Genomic DNA, 22,942 nt, shown 5'->3' on the forward strand with positions numbered 1-22,942 from the left:
ACAGCTCAGCAGTGAACAAATATTCTGGGCTCCTGCTGTGCACTTTAACCTCATGGTCCTGCTCCAAAGGCCTGGAGCACAGTGCTAGGCAGAAGCAGAGGGTACATACTAGAGGAGTAAGCAAAGGAACAGCCAAATGTGGCCCGAGAGAGGGCAGAAGAATTTGAGCTCTGACCTGAGGGTAGGGAGTTAGAGAAGGGGGGAAAGAGGTAAAAAGAGGGGTCTATTGAGAAAGTGAGGGAAATCTGACATAGGGCGAAACTATACAAGTAAGTAGAGTTCACATACTCAGAGCCATGTTAAGGTTCTTCTAAGAGCCAGCGAGAAACATTGAAAAATTTAAAGCCATAGAAAGAACAACTTACCTTTCTCAGAAATCTCATGACCCAGAGGGAAGCAACACCCTTATGGGTAAATGAGGCTAATGATGAATACAGAATAATGAGGCACCATGGAGCTACCTTTAAATACAGTATTAATACTAGATGAAGTTTCAAAAGCAGTCTAATCCCTTCTGTTCCAAAGAAGTCTGAGGAGGGAAGGGACTCATCCAAGACCCTACACTGTGGGAGCGAGAACGGCCCCGAAGATGCCCTAATCTCCACCCAGAACTATTTCCACCACATCACACCACCTCCTGCTCTCCTCCCTCCCTCCCAGCTTCACTCTGACAGCTGCCCGCTCAAAATAGCCTATTGTTAAAGTGATTAATGTGGATGCTGGTGGTTTATGTGTATAAGCCCCACTCCAGTACCTTGATATTCAGTTACCCCAGGAACCACAGCTTCAGCTGGCCAAGGCCTTTGGAGTGAGTGTGACTGAAATCTTCTAAATTAGTAGTCAGGAGATTCTGACTAAATGTCAGGAGTAGCCTACCCTAGAAATAACAAACCATAAAAGTAAAATTGTTATGTAATAATACTCTCTTATCAGTGAGTGCAAAAGAAGTCCCAATAATCTTAAGGTCTTGGAGAAAATAATAAAATTCGAGGCAGAGCTCCTCAGCCAGAGGCTCCATTCCCCTTCTGATCATCCTGAAGATACCAGAGCTTGGGCAGCGAGCCCCCAAGGCTCACAGCAAGGCAGTGGTTGAATTGCAAATAGAAGCTGAGAAAATATTCTCCTCGACCTTCTGTTCAAACCTGAGAGGACTGAGATTTGACCTACACTTTGACTGTCTTGGAATAAAATGAAAAATTCATAGACGTGAGAGAATGTTATCATTCCCTCGATCTTCTCATCTGAAACCTTCTTTATTTGATGGGCTACATTCAAATCAAGCGAGTGGCTGAGGATCAGCACACACAAAGCCAAGAAAGTGAAACATATCAATCTCTGAGTCTCTTGATAAATGATGAGCCCTTGATAGACTTGGATTAAAGGACTGCCTGGGCAAAGGGCAGTGCCCCCAGTCAAAATGGGTGTATTTACATTGTTCGTAATCATAGGTCTTCACATGGCTTTTTTTTTTTTTTTTTTTACCATGGAGCTTGCAAAGTATTCATATCCATTATCTCAACAGATCTTCACAGACATTCTGTGATGAAGGCATCGGGATCTTCATCTTAACAGTGAGGAAACGAAGGTTCTGGAAAGTCATAGGGTATGCCCATGGTTATGCAGACAGTAGGTGTCTGGAAGGACTCAAAACTCAGTCCTTCATGATCTTTCTCAAGTCCAGAGTCTTTCTGTCTCACCACAGGAGCATACCAACTTCATGCAGGACATGAATCCCCCACATTAGAGGCCCCATTTATTTTTAGTTGTTGGATTGGCTACAGTAATCAGTCTAGACTTCCCCCAAACAAAATAGATTGGACTAATTTTTAAGGGTAACAAGGGAACTGCAGACTCCAAATACCTAATTTTTGTAATGAATGCACATATAGAATAAAAATATGATTTCTTACTCTCCAAAAAATGATTACCAACCCAGAAACGGCTTGCATTTAAATTAGACTTGACTTTAGCTGTGATTCCTCAGCCAGTATAGCAGAGCACAAGGTTTCCAATATGCAAATTGGAAGAAAGAAAATTTACTTCAGTTGGGTCAGTGTAAGATAACTTGAAATAGATTTTACCTCCTGTGAAAACTAGGCGGCTGATAGCATGTAAAAATGGTGTGAGAGCTAATAACACTGAAAATGTTCTGGTCTGACCCACAGTGCCGTTGAACAAAACAGCATGCCTCTTTCTAGACACCTGAAAACTTGTTTAAGCTGTTTAGTAATGCAGGAAACCAGGTACCTATAAATATTGGAGTGGCCTGACATCATAGCCACCTGAACCAAGGCACACTCTGAAACTCTGTGTTTGAAACCTCTCCCATCTCCATCTGTGCCCACTTCCCCACTCTTTAATGCTTCCCCTTTTCCAGACACCAGTATGATCTATACAATACAGTCCTCCACAGGGTTTTCTTCAGTGTTATCCCTTAAATACATCTAAAATGTTCTTGTCAGTAATTAGCAGAGGCACTCCTTATTTCCTGGGATATTAGCATCTAGTGCAGTGGTTCTCAACCTTCTGGCCCTTTAAATACAGTTCCTCATAGGGTGAACCAACCATAAAACTATTTTTGTTGCTATTTCATAACTGTAATGTTGCTACTGTTATGAATTGTAATGTAAATATCTGATATGCAGGATGGTCTTAGGCTACCCCTGTGAAAGGGTCGTTCGACAGCCAAAGGGGTCTCGACCCACAGGTTGAGAACCGCGGATAGGGGAATTTTTCCCAATCTATCCACCTGGTTCCCCTGGTGAAATCAAGGCACCATGACAGGTTGTGGTCAGTGGAGGATCAGATGGGTGGTGAGTGAAGGTGCCGTCCCCAAATCTCTGAGAGCATTTTCTGCCAACTGGCTAGCATTAAAATACTTCTTAGAACTTGCTTCTAAAAAAGACCAAAAATCTACTGATTTCTAATATAAGAAGTTTCATCTGCATTAGCATCCTTGGTTGACTCTTCCCAGTGTAACCAGATGTTTCTACAGTTAACCAAATTTCAACCACAGAGCAACTCTCCAGACTTCACAGCCAGCCTGGCTTGTTCAGATGGCACATGCAGGTTTTGTGCAGCTGACCCTTCCTTTTTAGAACTGATTTATCTTTTCAGCACCAAATGTCATAAAGAATATTTAAGTGTGAAATATGTAAATCCCATTCATTTACATTATAATGTTAAAAAGTCATAGGAAGTCACTATCTTTTCTACCCTCCCTTTCAATTTTCTATTCCTCTTAGCTTTACTTCCTCTTTCCCAAACTAAAGCCCAAGATGAAGCATTTTACCATCCACATCAGCACCCTCAAACTATTCCGTCACTTTTCTTTCTACCTCATTTGCTCTGGTGACCCCCAAACTTGTGTTAATCTAACAGTCTGCTTTATCTCCTCCTACAGCTAGGCTCCAGACACTGTTAAAGCAATCCACACTTGTATTTTGACTAATATTTTGGGATATCCAAATTCAGGAAAGTGCTCAAGGCCCCTCAGATTGTGTGTGTGTGTGTGTGTGTGTGTGTGTGTGTGTGTGTGTGTGTGTGTGTGTAGGTGTAGTTAGCCAGTACTGTATCCTATTGTTCGTTGTCTATCCCAAATATTCTCTGTTTTCCTCAAGTTTCTACCCTATCACATGAGCAACTAACCTTTCCTCCTGTATGAACTCCAAACTCTTTTAATTTCTCATCCCAGATACATAAAATTATTATTATACATTATCATCATTTTTCCTATCTCAAAGGAAATATCTTTTCCATCATTTAAACTTGTGATTTAAGCTCCATTTCAACTCCATTCCTTCAACCATCCATTCAATCCATAATTATCAAATAATTATATGTAACAATGCCAGAAGCTTGTGGCACTGTATTAAGCAAGGAATATTTGTCCTGCCCTCAGGAAATTCTAGATGCAGAAGATAATGGAGTAAAGTAAGTAAATTAATGCTCCTCCAGGAATACTGATGACTATAAGAGAGAATCAAAGGAGGGTAGCTAGCTTGGATTGAGTAGTTAGAGAAGGCTTCTCTGTGGAGGTAGTACTTCAGCTAAGACCTAAATGAACAGAAGCCAGCCATGAAAGCATAGGGAGGGTCAACTTGAATTTTCACATCATTTAAGGAACTAAAAGGTCAATGTGGCCATGGGAAGTGTGTGATGTGCTAGTGGAATAACTCACAAGCAGTGGGAGAGATGGCCAGAGGTCATACTATATTGGGTCCTGTAGGCTACGGTAAAAATTTTGGATTCTTTTTCTACTTTATCTCACAGAAATCACTGAAGGATTTTAAACAGGAGAGTAGTGTGGATGTGGTGAAGAGGGGAATTAGAGAGTCCAGTTAGGAGACTTCAGCAATGATGCTGAAGAAAAATGATGGAAACTCAAGAAGAAAGGGTAACAGAGGAGGTTAAAGGTGGAGCTGAGATATATTTTGGCAATACAACAGGCAGAAGTTAATGAGAGATTGGTTTTACTGACAGAAAGAGAGTGAATCTAGATTTAACATCCATATTTGTAGATAAAGGTGGGTGATGATGTCATTAATTAAGAGGGAAAATGCAGAGGAACTGGTGGGTGAGGTAGAGTGAAATGAAGATTTCTATTTTTAAAAAAACTTATGTGTAGGATGCCTGTGAGACATTCAGAGGTGAAGTTAAGTAGTTGGTTGGATATATGAGTCTGGAATTCAGAGACCAATCTGGCCAGAATATAAACTTGGAAGATAATATTTAAAGCTGTGGAAATGGATGAGATCATACAGTAGCATTGTACACAGAAGACACAAAAACCTCTGAGAATCTTCTGTTTAGAGAGTAAAAAAAAAAGGGAAAAGCTTAGAAGGACACTGAAGGGAGAAAGCCAGTGAGTGATGGGTGAAAACCAGGAGAGTATAGTGTTTCATGAGAAAGAAAGGGAGAGTGACTCAAAGAGGCAAGACTTGTCATTGAGTCAACTGCCACTGTAAGTGATTAATACAAGGAGAGAGACCTCGCTCCACCAATAATCACAAAAATCACTGATTCTTTCAACTATCAACTCAATGTATACCTTCCCTGAAGCCCATAAATATGATCTGTTTCTTCCTATTCAGGAAAGGGAAGGGAACAGGGATGACAAATTTGCCCTACATCCACCTAGTCACCCTATCTCTTTTCTTTCTAGGTTTTCTCCCCAAATAGTCTACAAAATAATCTCAGCTCCTTCATTAACCTTTTACTCTAAATTCATTGTACTCTAGTCCAACCCTTTTCCTCCTTGGAGAACTTTAGTCCTATTATCTCTCATCTTTGATGGTCTCCACTAGAGATTCTGATCATTAGACTGTCACATTGCTTTGTGAAAAAAATTTCAAAGTTTAAAGTTTGTCTAGCATCAAAGTTATACTTCAATTGCTGGAATTATTAGTAATTATGCAATCAAATGCTATAATCTTTTACTTAATGCTTAGAAATCCATCATATTTTTTCTCCCTTTTTCTAATATTTTTCTTTTCTATAATTGAATTATAAATAATACTAGAGACCTATTGCATGAAGAGATTTGTGAAACAGGCCTTCCTTCCCCTGGCTGCTGGCACCGGTTTTCCTCCAGCACTCAGGACCCAGGCCTTCACTCTGGCCGCAGTGGAGAAGCCAAGCCTCTTCAATCTTCAGTTGTCTTCAGTCTTCAGTCTTCGCTCCTCATCTGCATATGCAAATTAACCGCCATATTTATTGGGTTAATTTGCATACTCATCCTGATTGGCTGGTGGGCATAGTGGAGGTGCACCAATTTGCATGTTTCTCTTTTATTAGTGTAGATTAGTGTGCTAACTTTTTTAAAATATATTTTTATTGATTACAGAGAGGAAGGGAGAGGAAGGAAGAGAGAGAAACATCAATGATGAAAGAGAATCATTGATGGGCTGCCTCCTACATGCCCCACACTGGGCATCGAGCCTGCAACCCCAGCATATGCTCTGACTGAGAATTGAATGTGACCTCCTGATTCAAAGGTCGACTCTCAACCACTGAGACATGCCAGCTGGGCTAGAACTCTAAATTTTAATAGTAGAATTTATAATTTGATGTCACCAACTTAACCCTTCCATGATCTTCAATGTGCAACTTCAAAGAAGATTCAAATGTAGTTTATTATTTTTTTGTAGTTAAAAAATAACAAAGATATTCCCTTACTTTAATGGTTCTATTAATTCAAAGTAAACCAGCCTTTTGTTGACAGGTAAAGAGGGCACTCACCCATCTAAGGAAATAACAGATGTGTCATCTCTCTCTTCAAAAAAAGTATACAGTTGACCCTTGAACAAGATAGCTTTGAATTTATGGGCCCACTTACACATTGGTTTGTTTGCTTTTCTTTTTTGGTAAATACAATCAGCCCTTATATCCTTGGGTTTCACATCTTCAGATTCAGCCAACCCAGGATGGATAACAGTATTTTTGCATTCCCAACTGCCAATTCCCCTCCACAGATTCCTCACCACAGAGAGAAATACTGTTTTTGGACCATGGTTGGTTGAATCCATGGATGTGAAGGGCAGACTGTAGAGTCAAAGTTATATGTGGATTTTCCACTGCACTGGGACTGGTGCCCCCAAACCATGTGTTGTTCAAGGGTCAACTGTACATGCTTTCTAGGTGAATAATGTTGGGTAAATTATTTATCTTCTTGAGCTTCAGTTTGCTCTATTTGAAGAAGAGTATAATAATATGTATCTCAAGTAGTTGTTATAAAAATTGAATTTAACTATGGACAAACTGTACAGTGCTGTGCAAATGTGAGGTGTACCTATTTCTTATTTATGACCTAACAAAGTGTAACTACCCCACAAAATGCTCATCTACTGCCAGCTACTTTTATTCTAGTGCTGTTAAGACTTCCTGAATGTTTATTTCTGGAGCCATGCTTGGACCAGAACTTGAGTCCCAACTCTGCCCTTTACTAACAGTATATTCATAGACTAGTCTCCCCATGGTTTTAATTATTCACCTATAAAAAGAGAAAGATATACTTTTGGTTTAAAGTTTAAATTGAAATAATGTAGACTGCCTATAGTACTTAGTTATGATCATCATAATTTAAATATTGCATTGCTAACAGTTGTTGTGTTAAAGGTTGGCAAATACTCTTTGTGAGGTTCCACTGGGCACAATCCCAGAATAGTAACCCAGGCAGGAGATGGAAAAATGCCAGCAGTGAGGCGGTGTGCAGTGCAAGGCATGGAAGAAAACCAAAACCAATTACGACCCACCTGAATACCAACTCCCACTGTAGCCTTCCTCTCATTTTTATGCCAGCAAAATGATTTCAACTGTGGCTAATCTTTAGTAGAGAGATTTTCAGCAAGAAACCCCCAAATGGATAGAGAAGCTGAATAGTTTAATGTTTATATATATATATATGTATATATATATATAGTCCCAAAAATGTGTGTGTGTGTATATATATATATATATGTGTGTGTGTGTGTGTGTGTGTGTGTGTGTGTGTATGTATATATGTATATGTATATATATATTGAATGAGCAATATATGCTTTCTCAGTTTTTAGAAATGTGGTTCTAATGGATGGACACACACACACACACACAGTCCCAAAAGTGTGTGTGTGTATATATATATATATATGTGTGTGTGTGTGTGTGTGTGTGTGTGTGTGTGTATGTATATATGTATATGTATATATATATTGAATAATTATAAAGAAGTGTTTATTAAAATACATTTCCTTTTCAAAATTGAGTTATCATCTGTTAAAGTGTGTATATACTTTTGGGGACACTATATATATGTATGTATGTGTATATATATAGATATATATACACATATATATAAATTTGGTATTAATTCATTTACTCATAGAGTGGAAAACATATAATTTATTTGGCACTTGGCAGAAAGCCAGTTGGAAGGACAATCATCAACTACCTGGTAGCATTATATAATTCTGAATGTTCTCTCATGGTAAATAATCTAATTCGGATAACAAAATACTCCCATTTGGTGAATTTCTTTGCCAAGAACTGTGCTAGGCATTTTATGAACATTCTCACTAGGCTGTAAAACTCAGTTCAATAAGAACCATTACTTCATCTCACAGATGAGGAAACTGAGGCACAGAGAGATTAAGTAAAGTATTAATGAATAAAGATCTTAGAAATATTGGTGGTTGAATTCAAAATAGCGTCTAACCACCTGCAAAGCCCATGTCCTTTCCACTACAGCCTGATGCCTCCACAGGGAGTTCTCATGTCTCACATTGTTAATCCTTTTACACCAACTCCTGTTAGTGGCTATTCTTCCTTTGCTCTTCGAATTTGTTTATGCTCCTCCCCAAGAAAAAGCACACAATAGGATCCTCTCTGATATATATAGATGGATGGATGTATAGATAGATAGATAGATAGATAGATAGATAGATAGATAACAAATATACACACACAATCATACTTTATAACTCTTAAATCCATCCTGTGGATCCTGTTAGCACATCGCTTATGCTCAGCTTGTATTCTGGCCCAGGTGTGCAAAGCAGCTCGTTCACAACAACCTCCCGACCACCAGTGTCATCATGTGCTTTGTGGATGAGGTATGGTCCACTCTCCTGAGGTCTGTTCATAGTGTCCTCAATCGCTCTCCTCCGCATCTCATCAAGGAGATTCTGCTGGTGGATGACTTTAGCACCAAAGGTAAGAAAACCAATCCTGAAAAATCAAAGTTTGATATAAAACAAATGCAGTTTGGATGAATGGCAAACGTACAGGGTAATCTGATAAAGCATATACATTTTACAAATGCCAAATCATCATTCCTAACAACCATCTGGGGCCCAGCCCCGGTAGCCTTCCCAAACTTCCTTTCAGCTGTGACTTCTCTGCCAGGCAGGAGTGATTTTCTAACTCTAGCCGTTTGGAGATGGGCACTATAAAATCTAGAAGCTAGAGGATGTTCTCTCAAGTACACAAACATATTTTTTATGGGATCTAATAAGCAAATACCCCACAATTAATGGGGTGCCTTTCCTATAAATAGAGTTTGAGTTAGACTCTATGGAAAACAAGGAAATGGAAGGCCTGTGGATTCTTCCTCAAGAGCAAAACATATTATATTTTCAGCTAAGTGTTAAGAGGATGAATTGCCAATGGGACCAGAGAGATGAGGTTCTAACGGAGTTCAGAAGCAGGATCCTCCATTGTAGGGCTTTACACTTGTTTTGTTTATTACAGAGAAGAGTCCCTTTCTCTCTCTTTGGATTGTCAAATAATTTGTGTGTGTAAGTGGTCCCAAGACTACCAGAGGTCCCATGACTGCCATGTCATAAATTCCCTAAATGCAGCCACCTTCCAAAAAGTTTAGAAAATAGCAAAGAGATGACAAACCCTAACAGAGCAGGTTAGCCATGGTCATGACCACAATGACAGCCAGTGATCTCAGCCTCAGAGTTTCCCACCGGAATCACACGCAGCTCCTGAAGCAAGAGATGCCTAAGGAAAATTAGTTGAAAACTTTAAGAAAGCAGACACAGAAATAGTATGTAGTTACTAAACAGGTAACAGTCTCTTTAGGAATGGCGTATCCAGGTTTTGTGGGATCTGAAGTTTCTATGGAGTCTTTTTAAGAAAAACAACACAAAGTGAGTAGGAAAGTGAGCAGCAGAAGTATTCCTAAAGCCAGTCCTCCCTGGGAATGTTAATTGCACATAGAAGTGACCACAAGGCACATCAAAATACCTCATAACACCCCCCCACCCACACACACACACACATTCCTTTAGCTGGACATCCAACAAGACCAGGTAGGTGTGGTGGAGGGGGATGTCACAGCAGGAAGTGACAGTGTTCTTAAGCAATTACAGTTGCAATATCTTTCTTTTGCAAATATTTCAGTTTGCATACAATACTTAGCCTCTTCCCTGGGCCTTAGAAGGGGATTTTGTTAAGGGGGGTAGGGGTGGTGGTGGTGGTTGTACAACTTTAATTTATTTCTAGGTAAATTTGCCCCTGGACTTAACAAGTACTCAGAAAAGGTGATCCTTCCTGTGTGTAATTTGGCAACGCAGAGAAGGATTTGAGATTTAAAAAAAAAACAGTTGGAAAAAGAAAAGAAAAGAAAAGAGTATTGAACTCAGATAAAAATTCATCCCCCAAAAAATGACATCAGAAAATAAAATAATACCCAAAGGAATAAAATTGCATTTGCAACAGCATGGATGGACCTACAGGGTATTATGCTAAGTGGAATAAGTCAGACAGAGAAAGATAAACACCATATGATTTCACTTATTTGTGAAATCTAAAAAATAAAAATAAAATAAATGAGTAAACAATACAGAAATAAACTCATAGATACACGAGCAAATTGATGATTAGCAGGTGGGAGGGGGATTGTGGGGATCGGTGAAAAATATGAAGGGATTAAGAAGTACAAATTACCGCTTATAAAATTAATCATAGGGATGTAAAGTACAACACAGGGAATATAGTCAATAATATTATAATAACTATGTATGGTGTCAGGTGGGTACTAGACTTACTGGGGTGACCATTTCATAAGCTATATAAATGTCTAGTCATTATGTTTCACACCTGAAACTAATATAATATTGTATGTCCACTGTAATTGGAAAAAAAATTAATTTATAAGTATCATAGTTTTTAGAGTTTAACACTGAGGAGGCACTACTTCTGCTATTATCCAGACCTAGTTAAGTGATGTCTTTTCTATTCTCACGCTCTGATACAGATTACCTAAAAGATAATTTGGATAAATACATGTCTCAGTTTCCAAAAGTTCGGATTCTTCACCTCAAAGAGAGACACGGCTTAATAAGAGCCAGACTGGCAGGGGCACAGATTGCAACAGGTAAGAAGCTGCTGACTTTCTGTTTTGTTCACATTTTGGTTTAATTTTAATTTTTTTAATATACATCAAATGTGAAATAATAGTACAGTGCATCCATATATCTGCCATCTTTTGCAATATGTGCTTCATCACACATATACACAGACACATCTATACATACACATCTTTTTTCCTGAACTTTTGAAAAGAAATTTATAGACATCATGACACCCTATCTAATACTTCAGCAAGCATCTCTGAAGAACAGAGACGTTCCCATACATAGGCACAACTTTTAGACCTAAATATCACCTAATATATCACCTTTTCAAATTTTCTCATTGCTCCCAAAATATTTTATATGGCTGCTTTTTACTTTTCAAATTTGAGAACTAATTAAGTTTCATGTACTGCATTTGGTTGCTTGCTCTCCTTTGTCCCTTAGTGTAGAATAGACAACATCACAACCATTGATTTGTGGTGTGTGTTCTTTTGAAGAGTATAGGCCATTTGTATTGTATAATTGACCACAGTCTGAAATTTTCTCTTTCTTCCTGTTACCTACAGGATAAATGTTTTTGGCATGAATACTATAGTGAACTCAACTGCATAAGTGAAGGAATTGTGTACTTGTTGCTTCAAATCAAGAGGTACATGATGTCAGGTTGCCCCGCTGTTGGTGATACTCATTTTGAGCCCTTGGTTAAGATATTAACAGCTAGTTGTTAATGAAAAGTTAGTTGTGGGGTGATTCTTTGATCCAATCAGATATCCTGTTTTCCTCACAGACTTTATCTAATGGTTTAGCATTCAATGATGATCATTGCTTGATTCAGTTATTACACTGAGGGCTGCAAATTTATTTTTCTAATTCTATCATTTCTTCTTTTATTACCTGACATTGACTTGTAAAATAGTAATGCCTCCCTCCTCCCCTCTCTCTTTTTTTCCTCCCCTCTTGTGCCCCTATCACTATGGATTTATAGCTTTAAAAAATTAAATGTGTATATTATCAGTATTATTTGGGGGGGGGGTGTGCTCAATTGTCCCAAATTTGAACACCAGGAGCCCCTTCAAGCCTGACCCCATCAATATTTCAGATATTCAGAATTTTAAAATTGTCTCTCCTCTGACATGTTTTCTCTTTTGATAGCCCTTTCTGTCTTCCTAAAGAGAATATGACTTCTTTCCTCACCCTTTTTTAGTGTGTGGGTGTTGGTGATGAATAGGAGAAGTGAACCTTTTCTGTCCATGGGTATTCTAAAACGAACATTAAGCATTTTGGTTCATTTTCACATCTTCTATGGAAGGACCTCATAAAAATATCTGACATTTTGTACCAGGTATCATTCTAAAAACTTTCTACAGTAACTAAATTAATCCTTGAATAGTTTTATGAGGTAGGTACAATCATTTTCATTTTACACATTAGGACACATAGACACAGTGACATTATGATATGTCCATGTTCACCCAGCTAATAAGTGGTAGAGTTAGGATTGGAACACAGAAACCTTCGCTCCAGAATCGTCACTCTTATCTCCTCCACTTTGCTGTCTGTAAATAGGTAGCCACCATTCTGCCCCTGTAAATCATGGCATTGCAAATCTCCACCTGATTGCATTCAAGCCTATCCGGATGGTGAATTATGTGCTCACCTGAGTTTCAATTCCTGTAACTATAGCTCAAATTTGGAACTCTTTGTATCCCACTGGTTTGCTAAAAAAAAAAAAGAAATGTCTTCTCTCTCGGTAATATGAATTTTCAATTGACAACAAATACATCACACCAAAATTGGCATTGCAGTGACAACTAAGATTCTCAATAATGAAGTGCATTTGGAAAAATTAAATGAACTTCCATGTTTGCTTTTCTATGGAAAATAATTGTCCAAAAATGATACCAGAATAAATTGGTCAAGAACTAGTCCAAGTAGGTAACCTTTGAGCTGAGATCTAGTTAAAGAACATTTCCAGGAAAATGGGACAAAAAGTATAAATATACCGATGCAGAAACAAACTCTGTATATTCAGGTTAAAGAAAGAAGTTTATTATGACTGATGAATGCTAACGATGGAAAGAGAGGTAGGAGATTCATTTAGGAAGAAAGGCAACGGTAGGCATTGAAAAGTTTATGCATCATTTAAGGAGTGTAGGTAATATTCTTGGCATAATGTAATGCCAATAAAGACATTAATGAGGAGAGTAAAACTGTCTGATTTATATTTTAAAAGCTTAGTGTGGTCACTTTGTAGAGAATTAATATTAGGGAGATGAGAGGAAAAGGTAGGGAGACCAATTAGGTGGCTATGTAGTTGTCTAGGCACCAGGAAGGTACCAAGACAGATGGAGGAAGTGGTCAGACTTAGAATATATTGTGGACATGGAGCTTATAAGACTTGACATCAGATAAGATGTGAAGAAAGTATTAACGAGAGGAGTCAAAAAAGAAACCTAGGATTGGAAAGAATTTGAACAACTCAATGGGCAGTAGGATCATAGCCAGAGGAATAGATCTGGGATTGCAAATGAGTTCTGATTTTGTTCATGTAATTTCGAGATGAAAATTAGACATCCATGTAGAAGCCTAAGAAAGCTGATGAATACAGAACCACAAATGTTCTTCTTGTAAAAAAAAAATTTCCTCTGCCTGCAAAGGAGAGTACAAAGCATGCTGGTAAGGATCTTCAGAATAGTCTAAATTATTAGACAACATGGGAAGTTGTCTTCAAATGGAGTGTTATGAACTTGAACAAAGCAGTTGCCTAATTGGCCCATTCAGGCACTTGTAATTACAACTGTAAACTAATTTCTTTGAATTTAATAAATCCAAATATAAAAATATAAATCTGTTTCTCAATCATTCATTAGCACCCTTGAGCACATTAGCTCAGTTTTGTTTTAATAACCTTTAAGCTATTATATTATAAGATAAATTTTTACATCACAACTCAGTATCGTTTCTGAAATTCTGAGTCTTCTACAAAAGAATAAGGGCAAAGCAGTGACCCTGATCTCTAGCCATGTCCACTACACATTCAGACTCCAGGGCTCTATCAGTTCTTCATCTAAATCTGATTCAGGCAAAAAGATAATCTCCAATCAGTTGTTCACTAGGAATGAGGAGTTAGAGAGGCCAAGTAGAATTTCAAAATGTGAAGGGAAGGCCATGGCCAATCTCTAGGGAAAGGCTCCCATATGAAAGCAACAGAAGTAAGAAGAGATGTGGTAGTTGAGGTATAAGGGCATACACCAACCAGCTGGCCCAGTGACATCTCGCCCTGCCAAGAGAAGCCTATAATCCGGCAGATTCAGTAGAGAGTCGGAGTAGAGATCAGACTTTCATTTCCTTCATGGCCTTTAACAAAATAGTTGACATTGCTCTTTGCATTCCAAAGAATGAGTTGGCTAACTTTAAGAAGTGGCATCTAACTCCTGGCCAACTCTGAGGTCTCCTAAAGAGCAACAGTCCTGTAAATTTCTACAACTAGTTTCTGCTGAAGGTAAAACAGGTGGTTTTCTTAGCATCACTTATAAATCATTATGCAAAATTAAGTGGTGAGCCAGGTCCACATTCCTCAAGGAACCCTAAACACAACACTCCAGCACTACTGTGTGCTGGCAGTGATCTCCCAAGCTGGTCGGCTAAATATAAGTGGGAGTCGTGCTCCAAAAGGAGCCAAAAATGTTTGGCACATTGAGTGGCTCTGGGGTGGCCAAAAAAAAGAAATAATAAGTTGCAGTGAAACCCATATACAAACACTCCAGCATTACTGGAACTTATTCTTAGAAAACAAACAAATAAACAAAAAACCTTGCCAGGTGGCTATCCAAACTGAGTTAATTATTCTGAGCTGTAACTTAAACACTCATTGTTTATGGGGAAAAATATAAACAATACTCGCCACTTATTAAGCATTTAGGTACTAAGTAGATATTACAAATAGCCTCATAAGAGAAAGCTCAAAGAACTTAAAGTTAAGTGGTGAAGAGCAGCGGTCCTGGGATGAAGACAGTTCTGTGCCTCTCAAGAACAGTGTATAAAATGTCCGTAAACAAAATCCAGAACAATTAGAAATCCCACCCAAAGTTAGAGACACAGCTCCCTATTCTGATTCCCATGATCCTGTTGAAAAATAAAATGTCTGAGTGTGGAGCAATGACATTCTTGCATGGGTGGTCTCGTCCCTCCCAAAATACAGTATAAAATGTCTTCTGATGTTTTACCAGTGGTTCTCAATCTTCTGGCCCTTTAAATATAGTTCCTCATGTTGTGACCCAACCATAAAATTATTTTCGTTGCTACTTCATAAGTGTAATGTTGCTACTGTTATGAATCATCATGTAAATATCTGATATGCAGGATGATCTTAGGCAACTCCTGTGAAAGGGTCATTCGACCGCCAAAGGGGTCTCGACCCACAGGTTAAGAACCACTGTATTTAGACAGATGCAATTTCCTTCAGGTCCTGGCAACAAGTGAATGAGAAATTTTGTGGGGATCTGGGACAGGCAGGAACTGAAGGCAAGTGTGGGGACCCATTCTGCTGCCACTGGGGCCTGAAGAAGATGATCCAACCCCTTTGACCATTTAAGCCTGTTGTGGGGATAGGGATAGGGTCTTTCAGAAACTGCTATTTGAACTCTGGGTCTGAATGGACAGAAGTGGAGTGGGTGCAGCTAAGGTTCTTTGTTCCTCAGTTTTCTTATCTCTTAAATGGGAATAAATTTAGACCTATACTTCAGGTTTATTGTAAGGATTGAATACAACCATGTATAATGCTTACAACAGTGTCTGGCATAGAGCAAGCACTTAATAGATGATAAATGATGTTATTAAAGGTTTGTCAAGAGCAGAAGAGAGCAGCCAGGTGTCAGAGTGATCAATTAACGCAATGAGCCCAAATAAAAGTACAGTCACGGCTTTCATCACTTGCTGCCATAGTGTAAGTAAAGAAGCTAAACAAGAAGAAAGTCCCGGTCAAGGCACATGCCCAGTAGGGGGCATGCAGGAAGCAGCCTATCAATGATTATCTCTCATCATTGATGTTTCTCTCTCTCTCCCTCTTCCGTCATCTCTGAAATCACTAAAAATATATATTTTTATAAAAGAAAAGTACTGAGTCAGAGTGTACAAAAACGTTTTCAAGATCTACCCACCTCCCATAAGATGAGGCAGAGATATCGGCCTGAGAAAGAGGCCTCCAAATAGAAAAACCTGGGCTAGGAACACAGATATCCATAAAAGCATGTCCAACTGAGAGGGAGGGAAGGCCTGAGTCTTCAACTGCACCTCCCCCCAGGGCACCACCTGTGCACCAAATTTTCCAGGGGAGGGTGGCTTCCTTCATGAAGCCTTCAGGGTAAAGCCTTTGTAATTGCCTATGGTAGAGCCTGAAAGATTCCACGTAGGATTTTGGCCAAGCCAGATTCCTCTGAGTATTATTAATATCACACACACACACACACACACACACACTGTTTGGAACAATGTAGATACTGCTGAGATTTCATTGAGAAGAGAAAGACTGTTATTTCACACAACTAATTTTTAAAAAAGAATTCTTAATAAATAATTCTGGCCTCCAAGTTTTTCCCCCTCTTATTTTTTATCACAATTTTAAAATGTTACCATCTTAACCACTTTTAAGTATATAGCTCTGTATTGTGAAGTATATTTACATTGTTGTGCAACCTATCTCAGAACTCTTTTCATCTCACAAAACTCAAACTCTAGACCCATTAAACAACCATTTTAACACTACCTCCTAGTCTTCCTGCTTCCTCTACCTTAACTGCTTTTCACCCCTATTATGCATATTATGCAGAGCAGTTTTTCCTCTTCAGCAAACCTAAGGCCAAACATGGAATCTCAAACTTCTCCTGCTCTTCTGCAGAACAAAAATCCCAATTCTCCACCCCCAGAGTTATTGGGACACATCTCTTTAGAAGGACATAAGCAACCACTTCTAATGCTAAGCATTCCCTTCAGAGTCTTGGCTACCCATTCTATGTGGCATATCAATTTTTTTTGCAAACATAAATGGTACTTGCCCCATGCAACTGCTAGAAACAAAATTTCTTTTATTTTCATTATAAAACAAAATTATAGGGACAAGGAAGTCAGTGAGAAATAAAAGACTTCTGCCTTTACAACCACACTTCTGGAACAATATCTAAGACCTTATATCACTTTTTTTTTCTGGCTCTTTAGGTGATGTGTTGACATTCTTAGATTCTCACGTGGAATGTAACATTGGTTGGTTGGAACCTCTTCTGGAAAGAGTTTATTTAAGTAGAAAAAAAGTAGCCTGTCCAGTAATTGAAGTCATCAATGATAAGGATATGAGGTAATATTGTCATATTCCACAAGGTGCTTCTAAGTGAGTCTTTAACCAGCAGCAACAGAAAGTACTGATCACACTCATCATGGGTGCATTTTTGCAAATCTAAGAAATACAGTTTATCCATTTAAATAAATGGAAATACTAGTACATAATACCTATCTTGGGATCAGAGCGGGTGAATCTGTTTATTTGGTCATCACAAATTCTTAACCCTTGACACCATTGTCCAGTTCTTTCCTCTTTGTATTCAACTGAACCAAAAATACCTATTTTCCTTAAAATTAGTTCTTATTTTTGTGATATATATTTTTCCCACCCCCCTCAAAAATGGCCAGAATATTATTTTTTATTAAATATAAGTTAAAAATAAACAATTCAGCCAACTGGTCACTAATGCAAATTGTACTTATAAATTTTCTAGAAATGTTATTTCAAAGTTTGTAATAATCTAAAGTCATCTGCATAAGCACTTGTTTTATTCATTAAACAAGACATGGCATTGGGTCAGTTAAGTATACATGTATGATCTCAGGTAGCACTTTTGGTTTTTCCCTGACCTAGTTACATGACAGTGGACAACTTTCAAAGAGGCATCTTTGTGTGGCCCATGAACTTTGGTTGGAGAACAATTCCTCCAGACGTCATTGCAAAAAACAGAATTAAAGAAACTGATGTAATAAGGTAAGTGTGTGAAATTTAATTTTAGAAAGTAGTCATGTGTCTTTTTAAAAATATGTTTTTTATTTTTAGTTTGTTTGTTTTTAGAGAGAGGAAGGAGTGGAGAAGGAGAGAGAGACACACATTGATGAGAAAGAACCATTGTCAGCTGCCTCTTGCACATCCCCTACTGGGGATCAAGTCCACAATCAGGGCACGTGCCCTGACTGGGAATTGAACCGTGACCTCCTAGTTCATGAAATGATGCTCAACCAACTGAGACACACCGACCAGGCCTCATGTGTCTTTTTATAAGGCATAGGAAGCAATTTCACAAAACAAGTATATCCCGTCATTCAATAGGACATCAAGAATTATAGTTAGAACCAATGGTCCAAGAGTAAAGAAAATTTTCCTGAGAAAATAGTTTCCCACTACCAAAGCTCATTTTTCAAATGGTCCACTGAACCCTAGTCAGCCCTGAATGCAGAGGAATTCACTCATGCGATTTCTGTTCTCTGGGATTTACAACTCAAGAATCACCAGCTAGTTGAATATATTGCATATATGCTATATAAACACACATAATATTGAAATCAAGATGAGTGAAAATTAAGAGAGTAAATAATAGTAATAGAAGTATCATTATAATAATAATAGCTACTGTTAGGATTTTCTTTTTGAATCTAGTCTTACCCTTCATGGGAGAGCTGCCAATTTCTGTGAATGAATTAATAAATAGATGCAGAAGATGGATATGAATTAAAATTGGAGCTTTATTGCTGGAGAAGCTTGATTGAAGGACACAACTTATACCAGGAGCCAAAGTGTAGGCTTCCTAACACTTGCCCCAGAGTCCAGCCCTGTAGGACAAGTAGGCAGCCAGCCCCAGGCTGTGGGGTGGGAGCCCCGAGCTTTCCCTGTCAGAGAGAGTTCTTTGTAGACTGAAACAAGCAAGTTCCAAGAGAAAGCCCAAGCCCAGACCATGCACTCATCCCTTGCCTGGTATGCTGCTTCAGGATTGATGCCCCTAGCCAGCGAAGTAGGAGTACTGTTATGTATCAAGCACTCTGCTTTTAACCCACTCTATAACCCTAGGAGAGAGGGCAGTATTCCCATTATAGAGATGAGAAAATTGAGACTTAAAAGAGTAAAGTAGCCCTAGCTGGTTTGGCTCAGTGGACAGAGCATTGCCCTGCAGACTGAAGGGTCTGGGTTCAATTCTGGTCAAGGGCACATGCCCAGGTTACCAGCTCAATCCCCAGGGAGCATGCAGGAGGCAGCTGATTAGTGATTCTCTCTCCCTTTCTCTCTGAAATCAATAAAAATATATTTTAAAAAAATAGTGAAGTAATTTTCCCAGGGATACACAGATAGTAAAAGCAGAAATTGGGGTTGAAACGCAGATCTGCCTGAACTTAGCACTCTTGCTCTGATCCTGCACCTGAAGAACCTCTTGGCCTTAATTAGACTCTCATGTTGAAGATCAATGGAGTAGTAGAGTTCAGATTAAACTCAGCATAATATTGGGGAGAGAATGTATCTGAATAGTCTGGAAAGGACATTTGGGATACAGTTCATCCTAGTTCCAGGCCCCACCTTCACCGACTCTAATTAAGCTCTGTCACCAGGAACCAGGGAAGTTGCCACTTAAGTGCTGTTTGTGACTCTATTTCAAGACCTCCCCACACTTGGCAGCTATTCTGAAAAGCCTCCTAAGTCCATCACAACCTATGCTAACAACTGAGCTCCCATGAAATGCAAGTGTAAAAAAACAAACTTTTCTCGTTGTAGGTGCCCTGTCATGGCAGGTGGATTGTTCTCTATTGATAAAAACTACTTTTATGAACTTGGAACATACGACCCTGGGCTTGATGTTTGGGGTGGAGAAAATATGGAGCTGTCATTCAAGGTATTACTAGTGTTTCTCAAATTCTATTTACAATTACGAGTTTTAAATGTTCTCATTGTACTAATACAATCAGATATGTGACTGCCTCAGGGTGGAGGAGGGGGGGATTTCACAGAAATTTTAGGGCCTCTGGATTAATGTTTTCATATCCAAGATTGAATTTGGAAGAATCAATAGCACTCATAAAATTTATTAGAGTTCCCTAATATTTCACAGCACTGCTTCTGCATCAGAATATGGGGAAAATAATTGTCTGTCATCCCGTGTAAACACTGTAGGATTCATACTTAATATAAAACAACTCTCTTGGAACATTTTTCTATTATATTGGAAGTGATGAAATAGTTTAGCTATGGGTCATCTTGGAGAACACACATGACAGGAAGTGACCATAGGGGCAGGCTGAGGACAGGCCATAGTGCAGCAACTGGGGACATACCAGAGGACTCTGGGTATTTATAAAGTCATTGATTAATATCTGAAGCTGTGGCAGCAGCCGTAGAGGACAGCATCCAAAAAGCAATGGCTCTCCTATGCAGCGGGGTGATATGTAGTAAAAGTGGTATTATTTGAGCTCCTGATCAAGGAGAATGGTTTTCATGTTGTGTGTTTTTAAAAGAAAAGAAAATATATACTCCTTTCCCTGATTCGACTAAAGCAGGAACTCATTTTACTGAGATTCTGTGAGGATTTCTTAGGGAAATAGGAATTTACATTGCAAGGGAAGGAAGGGGGAATATATATTTTACTAATTCTAACATGGTCCACAGCGATATACAAAACTAAATAAACCCCTTGAGTTTAATTTTCTATTGAAGAAGATTTTGGAAGTTGAGAGGACTACTTCAAACAGGGCGGGGGAGGGGAATAGTCAGGTGGTTTCGTGTCCTCATTAATTGGCCATCATTTGTGGACGAGGATTTGATCATTGATGCTTATCAATAAACGGTTCCAGGTGTGGATGTGCGGTGGCGAAATTGAGATCATTCCCTGTTCCAGAGTGGGCCACATATTCAGAAACGACAACCCGTACTCCTTCCCCAAAGACCGGATGAAGACGGTGGAGCGGAACTTGGTGCGGGTGGCGGAGGTCTGGCTTGACGAGTACAAGGAGCTGTTCTATGGCCACGGGAATCACCTCATAGACCAAGGGCTAGACGTCGGAAACCTCACCCAGCAAAGGGAACTTCGAAAAAAACTAAAATGCAAGAGTTTCAAATGGTACTTGGAGAATGTATTTCCTGACTTGAAAGCTCCCATGGTGAGAGCTGGTGGTGTGGTAAGTTCAAGCAGCAGTTTGGAATCTGACTCCATAAAAATAAAATGCCAACATACTTTGGGAAATGAGTGGGGAAGAATGAATTAATTATTACATTATAGATAAATACCAAGTATGAGTGCAGATGAGGCAAAGCAGGGTTGAGGATGAAATAAAAGGTAAGCTTGAGGAAGGCTTCCAGGCAGTTGTGTTCACTGATTAATTCAACAAATATCTATTGAGTATCAATAAACCAGGCATTATTTTAAAACTGAATTATCAGGTGATAAATTAAGTAGACTGACCTCTTCTTTGTGGAGCTTGGAGTTGAGAAGAGAAAAGGAAATTATAAAAATAAGCAAGTAAAGAGTGAATAAATATGATAGCTCTCATCTGGGGGGGGGGGGGGGGGGACAGCAGTGAAGAATCCTTCTAAGTCAGAGCGGTCAACTGAGGAGATGTTGAGGGCTAGGTCTGAAAGGCCAAGGGTCAGCCAAGCACAAAGGATGCCCTTGTGTGAAAGCTCTGAGACTGATGACCATCCGAGGGTTCAAGAACTGGGAAAGAGATGAATGTTGTTGTCAGGGTGTGAAGGAGGGAAGAATGGCACCAGATGAAGTTGAAGAGGGAGGCAGGAGTCAGATCATGTAGGACCTTGTAGGCAGAGTAAAGATCCTTCCTTCCTTCTTTCCTCCCTTACCTTGTAATGGTAAGTTATTGAGTAGGGTTAAACCATGGGATGGCATGATCCAATTAGAATTTTATAGATTTCAAAGACGTGTTGAAAATAACAAATTGTCAGACAATAGCAGAGAAAATTCCAAGGCACAAGGTAATGTACCAAAAGGGAAGAAACCAAGATAGATAGGTGGGATAGAGTACAAAGCGAAGGAAAAAAATCAAGGAAGAGGAGAAACTAGACAAAAGCCATTTCAGCCTATTCTAGGAGTGAGGCTGGGCTTGAAGAAGATGGCCAGCCATGAGGACATTTACCATAGGATGGGTTATGAGATGGTTAGTCAAGCGTTGACCTGGAACTCATCCCTAGTTATGCATATTTTTTTATTTCTTTTATTGTTTTATTTCTCATTTAAGTTTCACTGCCAGTGTTGTTTTATTTTCTTCGAGTTTCCTTTTTCTTCATGCCAGAAGTTCTCAGACTTGAACATCAGTAAGCCTGCTTTTTTAAGCCAACTTTTTTCAGCTTACCTTTGAAAGGGGATTGTGCAAACCATCCATTCTGGCGTAGCAAATCTCCTGATGACAAAGACTTAGTAAAACTATTCTCCCAGGGGGTATCAGGATATCCTGGAAGATCGTGAAAGAGAGGAAAGTAGTCTGAAGTTTTGTTCTGTTGTTATGAAATTCAACTGACAAGTGGGTACACATGATCTATTTGTATGTACCATAATGTATTATGAAATTGCCATACTTAGAGGTCAAAACAGAATCGTGCTACTTCAGGTAGTTCAATCTGGTGCTTCATCTTAGGCAACTCAGTAGGAAGAATACCCTGGACTTATACGCTATTCAAATGATATGTCTGTAAAATAAATTTATATTTTTAAATTTTATCTCTTGAACGGGAAAAGAAAAGAAATCCTCACTATAGTCATTCTTTCCTGTCCTAACCACACAAAATCTCAGCAAGAGCATTACTGAGCTTTAACCACCAGAGGGAACTAAAAAACTGTCTTTTGCCTCCTCTGTGCAGCTAAGTTGTTTGCATTCCCATGAAATTTTTGAAGAGTTCTCTTAATGAAACAGCCTTTGGCTGATGCCTGAGTTATTATATATCAAAATGAAAAATATATATATATTTTTAAATGATTTAAACAAATTATTTCTCTCACTATGTGTTGCCTTCCTTAGACAAATTTTAAGAAAGGTGTCATTTGCTTCCTTCTGAAGCAACCAGTAGGGAG

General features: G+C 38.9%; 1 protein-coding gene across 1 annotated transcript in view; it reads left to right on the plus strand.

Annotated features, from left to right (window-relative positions):
- GALNT5 (polypeptide N-acetylgalactosaminyltransferase 5) overlaps positions 1–22,942 on the plus strand; it is a 44,697-nt gene that overhangs the window by 10,100 nt on the left and 11,655 nt on the right. Inside the window, exons 2-7 of the mRNA XM_006767374.2 lie at positions 8,525–8,691; positions 10,745–10,864; positions 17,058–17,193; positions 17,752–17,871; positions 19,642–19,759; positions 20,715–21,038. Of these exons, the coding sequence (XP_006767437.1) occupies positions 8,525–8,691; positions 10,745–10,864; positions 17,058–17,193; positions 17,752–17,871; positions 19,642–19,759; positions 20,715–21,038 (985 nt within the window). The remainder of the gene's footprint in view (positions 1–8,524; positions 8,692–10,744; positions 10,865–17,057; positions 17,194–17,751; positions 17,872–19,641; positions 19,760–20,714; positions 21,039–22,942) is intronic.

This window comes from Myotis davidii, unplaced genomic scaffold (assembly GCF_000327345.1).
Source record: "Myotis davidii unplaced genomic scaffold, ASM32734v1 scaffold433, whole genome shotgun sequence".
Taxonomy (NCBI): domain Eukaryota; kingdom Metazoa; phylum Chordata; class Mammalia; order Chiroptera; family Vespertilionidae; genus Myotis; species Myotis davidii.